The 12,855-nt window shown below is 39.3% G+C and overlaps 1 protein-coding gene across 4 annotated transcripts in view; it reads right to left on the bottom strand.

Moving 5' to 3' along the window:
* Positions 1 to 12,855, bottom strand: part of wsb1 (WD repeat and SOCS box containing 1) — a 59,980-nt gene that overhangs the window by 43,719 nt on the left and 3,406 nt on the right. For 2 of the 4 annotated variants that reach the window (XM_088380471.1, XM_088380473.1), the window contains exons 4-10: positions 12,650 to 12,779; positions 11,873 to 12,128; positions 7,770 to 7,835; positions 7,507 to 7,584; positions 7,342 to 7,435; positions 6,074 to 6,132; positions 1,107 to 1,176 (exon numbers count right to left, since the gene is read on the bottom strand). In XM_088380471.1, the coding sequence (XP_088236597.1) occupies positions 1,107 to 1,176; positions 6,074 to 6,132; positions 7,342 to 7,435; positions 7,507 to 7,584; positions 7,770 to 7,835; positions 11,873 to 12,128; positions 12,650 to 12,779 (753 nt within the window). Of the gene's footprint in view, positions 1 to 1,106; positions 1,177 to 6,073; positions 6,133 to 7,341; positions 7,436 to 7,506; positions 7,585 to 7,769; positions 7,836 to 11,872; positions 12,129 to 12,649; positions 12,780 to 12,855 lie in introns of those variants that run through there. The other 2 variants (XM_088380474.1, XM_088380475.1) reach the window with 2 other exon arrangements.

The raw sequence follows: 12,855 nt of genomic DNA on the forward strand, positions 1-12,855 counted from the left end.
AGATCTGTGAGATTTTGTTTATAAGGCAACAGTTAGCAGTGTTCGTCATCTGTCAACTTGAGGAAAATGGCAGTTGAGGCAAAATCCTGCTTCCTACTAATGTAGCAAAGAGGGGAGGAATTTCATGCAGTAATGCTATCCACAAAGGGAATTAAATCACTTGTTGAGCGCCGCCTGAGTGACCCCGGGAGGAATTTCATGCAGTAATGCTGTCCACAAAGGGAATTAAATCACTTGTTGAGCGCCGCCTGAGTGACCCCAACAGTTAGCTTCGCACTAACTAGCAAATAGGACACAAGCGGGTGGATTTAAAATTGGACCAAAACAATAATCAGTTAAAGAAATTGATTGAGGTGAGGTACCATGGAAATCAAAGTAAATAAGTTTTACATTGAAACTAACACCATGCAGGCAGGTGGCCGCCAGCTGCCGGAATAGACATCAATGCATAGTGCCTCTGCTCTGATGGTCTCTTTGTTAAATCCATCCATCCATCCCTTTTCTATCCCGCTTGTCTTCGCGGGGGGCACGCCTACTCCAGCACGGGCAGTAGGCAGGGTGTCCCCCGCCTACGCCCGATGACTGCTGGGACGGGCAGTAGGCGAGGGACACCCTGAACTGGTTGCCAGCCAGTCGCAGGGCACACAGAGACGAACAACCATTCGCACTCGCACTCACACCTAGGGACAATTTGGAGTGATCAATTGGCCTACTAAGGGATGTTTTGGGGATGTGGGAGGAAACCGGAGTGCCCGGAGAAAACCCACGTGGGCACGGGGAGAACATGCAAACTCCACGCAGGGAGGGCCGGAGGTGGAATTGAACCCGCATGGCTTGTATTACAGCTACAAGAAAAATCACAAAAACTGTTGGCAAATGTCTGGCGAACGTTTTGACAACATTTGCGACAATGAAGAAACCCTGATGAACTTTGATGAGAATGCAACATTTATTGCCTTTGAAAACACTTGGACTTGTTCGCCACTCAGTGGGATAGAGGCTTAAGTGTAGTCATGAAACATGCTAGGTTTAGGCTTTATACAGAGACAACGATGATGCAACAAGCTCATTTGCAGGACAGGTTGGATGAGTGGGGAGAAGCTTACCATGACTCTGTCTCACTGCGTTGCCCGTTTTCTTCCTGAGTGGCTGCTCTTCTTGATTGACATTCTTCCTCTATGGACAGATAAACACAGTGTCTAACTTAAATGTCATTAGTTGTCAGTATGATAGAGCTTATAGAAACATTCCCTTTTCATTGACCAGCTTCCCACCCTGATGTAATGTGAAACATGTTGGCTCCAATAATACTAGGATGAGGCTATTAGAGATCACAAAGAAAAACATAGCTAGGATTTATGATCTCGCCAGAAAGATGAGTCAGCATCAGGTAATTGTCTCTGGCTCCTTGCCTACGAGGGGTAATGATGAGAGGTTTAGCAGATGACTTTCGCTTAAATGGTGGCTGGTTAGCTTCTGTAGTGAGCAGGGACTGCAGTTTGTAGACAATAGGCCCTCTTTCAGCCCATTATGAAAACATAGATTACTGTTTGAGCCTTCCGTGAGAGTTCACATTAGAGCAGGACACGTTACAGGTGATTAGCGAGCCTGCAAGAACCAGTATTGAGTCTGTAAAGCTACACTGTGTGCAAAATTTTTAGGCAAATTTTATTTTTGAATTTTACTCCGCAAATTGTATATTAGAAGCTTAATTTTGTTTACTTTTTAACGACTACAGTTCTCTCGGTCAACCAAATTGTTGATAAACCTCAAACTTGAATATTTCAGAGAGTAAAAGAGAGTTTCTGGCTTTCTTGGTAATATTTCTACGTGTGCAAAATTATTAGGCAACTATGCCGGACATGTGCAGAATTAATATGCAACTCAAGTAAAAATGGAAATTTTTCACTTTTCACTTCATAAATCTTTCACAAAATCACCTGTTTATTTTCATTTCTGAAAATGAGAATAATAAATGTTAGGGTTTTCCAGGTTATCTTTATCATAGGATTATGTTGGAATGCAACACGTAATAAATACCTTACCTTGTCCTCCTTATCACCTGGTCGTAAAACATCCCCTGACATGTTTAGACTAGGGGACAAGGGCTTTCTAGCCAGCCTACTCATACCCCCACTCTGTTTCTCTTAATAAATATCCTCTTGCAGGAAGGAGGGTTCAGACCTCCATTCGAACATCGCTGTACACACAGCGACGAATGGACTCTCCACCTGCAGGTGTCTAAAAGGACTTACTTGTCTCCCGTGTGGTTCTTGTAAAATAAGTTGGAGTGAGCGAATCTCTAACAATAAAGAATTCAAAACATACAAATTAACAGTGGCCATTTAGCCACGCTTATTTTGAATAACAGTTCCATTTATGGAGTATATCAGCTTCTTGATCTGTAGACAATTAACTTTTTGTGGAGCTCCAACCATTGTCTGATAGCAAATTGACAATGTTTAATTATGGTTTCACCTCAGCGTAAATCTCTTATTTAGGAAGCGCCCACAAGTTCTCAATAGAATTTAGATCAGCTGAAGAAGGGGGCCACGCCATTATTCTATCATCTTTCAGGCCTGCCACACAGTGGAGTACAGTCAAACCTCAACATACAAATTTAATTTGTTCCGGGACCTACTTCGTATGTTGAAATAGTCGTATGTTGGATAAAATATTCCCATAAAAATACATTTTAATTCGTTAAATTTGTTCCACAGCCAAAAAAACCAACGATATTTCCTTAAAAAATACTGCAGATACACATAGCAATAGAACAAATGCATTATATCAGAGATGTTAAATGAAATAAATAACAGATATAATCAATAAAAAATTTTTTATTGTCACTGTATCTTAGAGACAGAGATGCATACCGTAATTTCCGGACTATAAGTCGCGTTTTTTTTTCATAGTTTGGGTGGGGGGGCGACTTATACTCAGGAGCGACTTATATATGTTTTTTTTCACGAATTTTTACTTGATCATTAAGACATCACTTACAAGTATAGTTGACCACTTCCCATGTTATTTTTAGTATAGTTGATCACTTCACATGCTTTTATATCTTTATCTTGAACATATTCAAAACATAAAAAATAGAGAAAACATCAAATAAAGCAATTAACACTTTAAAGCACCATATCCAAGTCCACTGTCTGCTGTATGTACACTTGCTCCATTTTTGCTCCTCTTATATTTATTATTATTATTTATTATTATTTGTTTATTTATCATTTATTCAACACTCTTATTTATTCATTGTTTGTGCCTTCTTTTTTTTTTTGCGTTGCTTGTATGCATATGTGTACTATCTCACCGAGGGATAGTGGAAACGTAATTTCAATCTCTTTGTGTGTCTTAGTATATAATAAAATAAAATTTAAAAAAAAAAAAAAAAAAAATCGACGATAAAGCAGACTTTGACTTTTATAAAACAACCCAAAAAAATTATATTTTCAGACGAAACTGGATGAGGGCGCTCTAAATTTCACCGTTGGCCGTGACTCATCAACTGGGTGGGCTTAAGAAAAATGGCACCAAAAAGAAACTCATATTTTGCAGGTTACAAACTTCAAGTTGTAAAATATGCAGCTGAAAACAGTAATCGAGCAGCAGAAAGAAAGTTTGGAGAACCGTGATGCGCCAATGGATTACTATTTCAAGTGACGTCAGTAGCGCGGAGCGGCGGTTGTTTACATACAAACGTGCGTCATTAGCGGTGATCATTTCTAAGTGGCACGGAGGACAAAGACTTTGAAGGAATTAAGGATTTGGAGTGACATAGAAGGTTTGAAAAACTATTATGGCTTTTACGCACGCCCGGTCCTACTCTACTGAGTCGGGGGCCGGCGCTCGGTCGAGTGGCTGTCCGCGAACGGTGCATGGGGCTCGGACATGGCCATTACGCACGCCCGGTCCTCTGCCATGGAGCTATCGTCTCTGGAAGTCCACGCCGCCACACGCTTGGAAGTTTGTTTTGTGGAATAAAGAGCCGTTTACCAAACCCACGTCTATCCTTGTACTTTGTTAACGCTACAATATAGTTATATAGTAGATCTGTGGAATAAAGACGAGGCTGATGTCAGGGCGCACGCGCGGCGATGTTGACAAAGGACGAGGAATTTGATCGATGGATTTAATGAAATTAAAGTGCACGGATGGTTTGATAATATTATTGGCTTGTATTTGAAATATAGTTTATCTATCGTTATATGAGCCTGTGGAATATTTTGAAGTGCAAGCGCCCTCAGCCGTGCGCACCCATTGTTGACAAAGAACGATCGATGGATTTAATGAATTGGAGTGACACCGATGGTTTTATAAACATGTTATTCATGTAATAGTTGTCCTTAATCACTCTATATGTTACGTCAGGCCCGTTCTCAGCTCTTTGTTTGTGTTTGTCACGTTAGCATACCTATCGTTTAGCTTGTTGTTGCTATTTAATGAACTGGAGTGACACCGATGCTTTTATAAACATGTTATTCATGTAATAGTTGTCCTTAATCACTCTATATGTTACGTCAGGCCCGTTCTCAGCTCTTCGTTTGAGTTTGTCACGTTAGCATACCTATCGATTAGCCTGTTGTTGCTATTTAATGAATTGGAGTGACACCGATGGTTTTATAAACACATTATTCATGTAATAGTTGTCCTTAATCACTCTATATGTTACGTCAGGCCCGTTCTCAGCTCTTTGTTTGAGTTTGTCACGTTAGCATACCTATCGTTTAGCCTGTTGTTGCTATTTAATGAATTGGATTGACACTGATGGTTTTATAAACATGTTATTCATGTAATAGTTGTCCTTAATCACTCTATATGTTACATCAGGCCCGTTCTTAGCTCTTTGTTTGTGTTTGTCACGTTAGCATACCTATCGTTTAGCCTGTTGTTGCTATCGTTTAGCCTGTTGTTGCTCGTTCATGACTGTTTTTGGTGTGGGATTTTGTCGAATAAATTGCCGCCAAAATGCGATTTATACTCCGGAGCGACTTATGTTTTTTTTCACTTTTTGGGGCATTTTATGGCTGGTGCGACTTATACTCCGGAGCGACTTATAGTCCGGAAAATACGGTATGTTCCGTAACTTACTGTAACTTTCAGTTTGTGAACCTCAAACTAAGCTTTTTATTTTTTTTATATATTTTTAATTTTTATATTTTACATATTTTCTTTTCTATTTTCAGTTTTTTTTAATCTATCTTACATAATGTTTACTTTAAAATAACTAGCCTGGTAATCCTCAAAGGGGGATCCCCCATCTGCAGCCCCTTGACAATCTTTCTAATTGTTTTGCTGTCTTAGGGGTTAAGATTAGGGGATGTCATTAATATTTGTCACCTGTATGTGAAGCCCTTTGAGACATTTTTGCGATTAGGAGCAATATAAATAAATTTGACTTGACATGCACTCTTACTTTGTTGACTCTCACTTGACATACTTTGATATGTATTTCTATTTTCTGAGCCCAGTTACATGGTTTACCCATTACATACTGCTTTGGAAAATAGTGAGCAGGGGCCCAACTTAATGATAAAACTGGTCCCTCAAATTAGGCTAATTTCAGAAATGCTTGAATTAAGGAGTGGATAGTGTGCACTGATGCATACTTTTAATTTCAGGAATTTATTGAAGCATTCAGCATAACATCCCAATGGCAATAGCTCTGATTGCACCAAAAGAAAACAAACCCTTTCCTGTGATTTGACCAAGAAAGAAAGGAAGGAGAACACAGGAAAATAATTTGAATGATTTTTCAGCCTTTCATCTCTATCAGCATAGTTTAAATCTGTGAATTGTCAGTCGAAAAAATGTGCATATTACTAGGCATTATTTACATTTAGTAGAGTAAAAAATAAATGTGGAAATACTGACATTAACATGATCATTGAGGAACATGCTAATTGACTTTTCTGTTACTCTGATTAATGGCATTCCTTTAATGCTGTAAATGCACTGCAAAACTGACATTAGTCAATATGTTTGATTCCATTTTTTTGTGTGTGTGAACAATCAACACCAAGTGGGATATAATCGTGAAGTGGAACCAAATATAACTTTCTCTTACCACACGAGTTTCCTTCCACATCATCAAGGAGATTGGCTGTGGAATGAGCGGTACCCAACCTGGTAAAGTTTAGTAAGAAAACTAGATAGATTGTTCATTCTTATGCACTAGAATCTAGTGACTAGAGTACAACATGCTACAATATACATGGTAATTTGAGAAGTATTGACTGACATTGAATTGTAATGGACATCAAAGAGGGAATGAATGAATTCACTCAAAGTACTGTTTCTTTGATGGAACACACACTTTACTGGACGCAATAAAATTGTTGGTTCCCTGTATCCAACAACCATCTCTAAATTTATCTTAAATAGACAAAAGCAATAATAAAATTAAGTACAGACAAAATATCAAAGGAAATTCAAATTATACTTTGAGTGCAAAAAAATGAATTACTGGCAGGACAAACAAGTCGCCTTTACAAAACTTTTGCAATCCTTAATATTTTGTTGCCTTATGTTGAGTCTATTACGGAAATCTCCCCCCTCCCCAAGAGACAACCAAAGTAAATACAAAATTGTAGAAAAGTTGTAAAATGATGAAACTTGTTTGGCCCAAAGTTGCTGATCATGTAGTTAGGGCTACACTCGTCTGATTTGTGTGCGGGTGGCTTAGGGTCGATCTTTGCTCAGTGACGTACATGTGTGGGTGTGATTGTATGTTCGTCTCTATAGGTGCCCTGCGACTGGCTGGCGTTTACATAACATTAAATGCACCCTCAGTCCATGATATCGCTAGTTATTTTACAAATTTAGTTTATCTGATTGAGTATATATAACTAACCTATTCAGAAACTATTTATTATTAAATGAATACTTAAAATATGTCTACAACTAATTTTATGTTGTGATACTTACCATTATGGTGAAGGGATGTAATTGATATTGGGATGTGAATTTTGGGCCAAATATACAAACAGACAAATAGGTTTTTGGGGTGGTCAAGTCAAAGTTCATACTTAAAGCCAATTGAGTGCTGTGGTATATGGCATTAGGCGATGCAAAAGACACAATCACCAGTTATCGCTATATGAATGAACCAAACAGTTTTTTTATGCTCAAGTTTTACATCTGTATACATGTGCCTTGCCAAAATGTCAAGCTCGAGTTGAGTCCCTCCCAGCAGCTTTTTGTCTTGTCAAATTGCTTTTTAACAAATTCATATCTCCTTTTCAAGTTGTTATTTTTTACCAAAAGGGTACCAACAATTTTGTTTGTATGCATACAAGCACATAGGCCAATCTGTAATACTAAATGTCAGGATACAAATGATGCTTCAGAAGTGTTCTCCTTTTTGACTTTCTTCTCTTTGTCCTTTCCGAGAAAGTTTTGGCAATTTCAAACAGCTTCTTTCTTGTAGCTGGAGAAAAAGACAGTTTGTTTGGTCAAATGTTAATTTGATAAGAATAACATTTGGAGGAGGAGACTTACATTTGCCCATATGTTTAAGTTTGTCTCTAAACAGGGCATCTTCTGACACAGCCTCTGGTGAGGGTGCAGAGAATGACTCTATAATACAATGACAAAAGCAACACTTACTGTAGTACTCATAACATGTTCTGTAGCTTGATGTATGATCACATGACATGAGGGCAGTTAGTAACAAATCAATTAATATAACATTGGACATAGTGCACTAGCATTCTGTTGATAAGTATAATAATTTGACTGTATGCATTATGAATTATATCTACCTGGGCAATTCTTCGAGCCAGATGAATGACTGCACTTTGATTTCTTTGATTCATACTTCAAGCGATCTAAAAAAACAAGGAAAAGATATTATGAACCAAAACGTGATGAGTCCTAGCGCAAAACACAAGTTGTGAGCGATGGGGAACAGATGCTAAAGTGAATATCTCCCGACCCGAAGGTTGTAGCATTGACCCTAGAGTGATCATGTTGAAGTGTCCTTGTTCAACATACGGAGTTATTGCGGCATCATCAGGAGACAGTTACAAAGAGCTTACAGTATACCGAAGGTAGAAAGCTACTATATTATAGCATATTCACAATTGTACTGTTAATTACACACGTCAGAAGCGTAAGGAAAACATGAGGATATTCACGATCTCATCCAAGCATCAAACATTTGATAAATGCTTTGATAAGATCTTTAAAACACTATTATTTTTTTATTTAACTTTACAACTATCATTGGTTCTTCTTGCCGGTATGCATTCTCAAGGTGGTATATATGCAAAAGAAAAACAGTTCCTTGAAATCCATGTCTCACATGAAGATAACAATAATAATTTTGAATACCTCAAAGTCAATGTTTACGTTTGAACTTTTAATACACGGATCCATTTTTCCTCATTTAACATCATTCATTCATACAAGGTTTAGTCACTAATTGTGTTTTTACTTTTGCTTAGTGATAAAAAATTGTGTTGAACCAATACTATACAGTACAGTTTAGTAGTATCATACATTAACAGTCTTCCACAATTATTTTTAGGTTTAGATTCAATTCAATTGTGGTCTCTCAGTTACTTGTTCATATCCATGATGAGACAACTACGCGTTTACTTGTTTTACTTTTAGGTGTTGGAAAAGTACCTCAAAGTAAGTTAGTCTTTTGCCTCACAATTCAGCAACGATTTTAATATACATTCTCTTCAAAAATACAATAGAAATCAACATTTTTATTGACAACTAAACTGAATAGTTTAGAGCAGTCTTTACACAGCTTGTATAGCAGTTATTCAGTGAAAATTCAACAATTCTAGCAAAAAAAAAAAATTCTATTTTCAAATCCTCAATAAATTCTATGCAATGTTGAACATTTAATGTAAGATAAGATATACAAATTTTTAAGGTCTAGGCGGAAATCCAATTAAACAGGTCAGGTATGTAGAAGCCCATAATGTATGAACCAGAGGTGGCCAGAATGGTCCATCCGCCCGTCACTTCTGGACACCCATTTTGTGGAAGAAGGGCGGAGGATGAGAGTTATTTAAAAAATTAATTAATTAAAAAAAAAAAAGAAAAAAGTTTTTATCTTAGTAGATAGTGTGTCACTACCTACTGACTCACTATTGTGGATGTCCGCCAAAGATAGAGGTTTCCGTTTCTGACAGGTGTTTTCTTTGTCTCACATGTACCCAATACACTACGTTCAGACTGAATGTGAAATATCACGAGACACCGCTTGTCTTGTTTTTCGTGTTTGTATGTGGGAGTGACTTCACTTTGCTTCGAGCAAACAAGAGTTATAGGCACTCCTGAGGAAAAGTGAAAAGTATTTCTAACAAGCCTGTTAGTCTGGGGACCCATTAGAGAGTTCTCTCAACAGCCTACACGACTTTGCAATGAGATCTTAGTCAATATAGACCAATAACCACCATCTGCCGGAGGGGGGGGGCCGACCAATCAGGCCACTAGACACAAAACTAGTCAGACAGGAGAGAGTCATGTCCGTTGCAGGCAAGAAAAACTGCATGGATGTATTAACAGCTACACTGTAACGTGTTTTGTATTATTCTTCATAATAAAGCTCAAGCCCCTTTGGTGCTTTCATGTGCCTCGAGAGATTCTGTCGCTACGGATCAGATTGCCAAGGTCCTTGCCTTCTTCCACTGCCCAGCTGAAAGGGAAGGATGGACAATTCTATATAATAGTTCTAATCACTACATTAAATAAGAAAATAGGATAGAGAAAAGGTAGAGACAAAGTGACAGAAAGAGATGGGAGTGCATGCATATGTACGGTTATACAGGAAAAAAATGACTGACACTGACGATGTGTGTCTGGTTTTGTTGTCTCTAACTGCAGCATTCGATATGGTGTACCACAGTATTTCGCTGGCTTGTTTGCAGCACCATGTTGGCATCACTGGTAGCGCTCTAGAGTGGTTTAAATCCTATTTGGCTGGCAGTACTTTTGTGTTAGCCTAAGTGGCTTTAATTTTTGCTCGACCCCTCTGTCGTATGCTGCTCCACAGGGTTCTATTCAGAAGCCATTGCTGTTTTCATGGTATTTTGCCCAATGAAAACATGGCATTTCCTTTCACTGTGATGCAGATGACATTGCCGTTGAGCAAGAAGTTCAATTTAAAAATAAAAAAAACAAATAAAAAATATGGCTTTCTGTCCCAGTGGGCTGAGTAAATCCTATCCTGTTGTCCTGGGCCCCCTGGAGTAAGCCAAAACTGTGTTTGAAATTGACCAGTGATTTTAAGTTGAATCAGTGCTGTTGTTACATCCTGCCTCTTCCATTTTGGGCAGCTGGCTAAGGTCAAGCCTGTTCTTTCTCAACAGCACTTAGAAACAGTAATACACGACTTCATTGCATCTAGGCCAGACTAAAACCTCTTCCATAATTCCAATTATGGAATTACCGGCCTCGGAGGATGTTTATTCAGTTATTTAATTTTGTAGAAATAAAAGCATGATCACAGACATGACACTAAACTAGTCATTTCAAATAGTAACTTTCTAGCTTTAAGAAATACTATGAAATCAAGAAAAAAAATTATGGCAATCTGTAATGGTTACTTTTTTAGACCAAGAAGAGGGAAAAAATATTATTTTAGGGGGCAGGCTAAAAAAAAGGCTGCATAGTAGTTTAAACCAAGGATGTCCGAACCATGGCCATCCGTTTAGCAGCTTGGCTCGTAGACTAAAATGAACATTTAATATGGCCTTGCGCGCGCACGCGTGCACGCGTGCACGCGCGCGCGCGCGCGCGCGCGCGCGCACACACACACACACACACACACACACACACACACACACACACACACACACACACACACACACACACACACACACACACACACACACACACACACACACACACACACACACACACACACACACACACACACACACACACACACACACACACACACACACACACACACACACACACACACACACACACACACACACACACACACACACACACACACACACACACACACACACACACACACACACACACACACACACACACACACACACACACACACACACACACACACACACACACACACACACACACACACACACACACACACACACACACACACACACACACACACACACACACACACACACACACACACACACACACACACACACACACACACACACACACACACACACACACACACACACACACACACACACACACACACACACACACACACACACACACACACACACACACACACACACACACACACACACACACACACACACACACACACACACACACACACACACACACACACACACACACACACACACACACACACACACACACACACACACACACACACACACACACACACACACACACACACACACACACACACACACACACACACACACACACACACACACACACACACACACACACACACACACACACACACACACACACACACACACACACACACACACACACACACACACACACACACACACACACACACACACACACACACACACACACACACACACACACACACACACACACACACACACACACACACACACACACACACACACACGGGTCTTCTTCGTAGGTAGTTGGCAAAAAAGGCTTCGAAACCAGGAATTGAAATTTTGAAATGTGAACGATTTCAGATGAATCAGAAGTTAGGCCCAGTTTGTTCTCCAGACTCAATGCTCAACCCCACTCGTCTTGCCAGGTGTTTAGACAATTAGGGCTATGTGTACTAAGTTATAGGAAAATTTAATTTCTATTGTATTGTCACTTTGAAAGAATACAAAAAATAGATGCTGAAATGTGAGTAATGTGGTGATGCCGTCAATAAAAAGACTACCTCTCTCTAAGGCAACAAGAAACTCCCGGTTTCGCTGCAGTTCTCTCATGAACTCCTCGTTCTGTAGAAAAAGCGCAATGCGCTCATCTTCCAGATACTGCTTCAGTTTCTTGTCTTGCTCTGTGGCTACTGCCGTCACACCTGGACCATGAGTTGTGCCTTCAACTCTCGACTGAGAACTTGACTGGCCTGTCGTTTTACTCAAAGAGACTGAAGATGAGGATGGTGATGTTCCAAGCTGGGAAAGCTCAGTACTCTGTGGAAAAAGACACGCTATAAGTTGTAAAGAATGTTCAAATTGTTGAGAAACCACATATACACATGCACGAGGAGAACTGTTTAGCTATGACACGACAGCAACAGCAAATCGGGGTCGAGGACCAACTTACTACGTCACCCGCATGAACGTGAACAAGCAAACACAGCCAAATATATATATATTTTTTTAATAACACGCACACACACAATGCATGTGGTGAAATAAAAACAGTGCTGGACAACAATATTATTCCGGTCGTTGGAACCAGGAGCCATATACCGGCCGGGACTGACAGAAAAGGAGATTCTTCAGAGTGGACTGAAATGTTTACAACTGTTTAACTGTCAACCAAGATATAATTTAGCAGCCAACACAACCACCATGTTGTTACGACTGCCCTCATTACTCAGCATAAGACGATTGCATTGATGAGAACTTCCAAAAACTAATGAGGCTAACTTAGATGACATGTCCTATGAGAATATTTTATCAAATGTTCCAAACTTTATTTTACTTACCTTTATACGTTCTAATTGCTGAGGCAGGATCCTAAGGAAATCATCTGGGAGATTTCCAAGCAATGGAGGGTTCCAATTCCTGAAGTTTTTGACCTGCTTGGAACCTGAAAGTTGTTGTTGGGCTTCAAATCTAAAAGGGAGATGATGTAGCAGGACAGAGAGGCACTCAAGAACAACATGTGTTATATTATAGTAAAATAAACATT

The sequence above is a fragment of the Syngnathus floridae genome, chromosome 7 (genome assembly GCF_059516105.1).
Source record: "Syngnathus floridae isolate MCC-2025c chromosome 7, RoL_Sflo_1.0, whole genome shotgun sequence".
Classification (NCBI taxonomy): Eukaryota; Metazoa; Chordata; class Actinopteri; order Syngnathiformes; family Syngnathidae; genus Syngnathus; species Syngnathus floridae.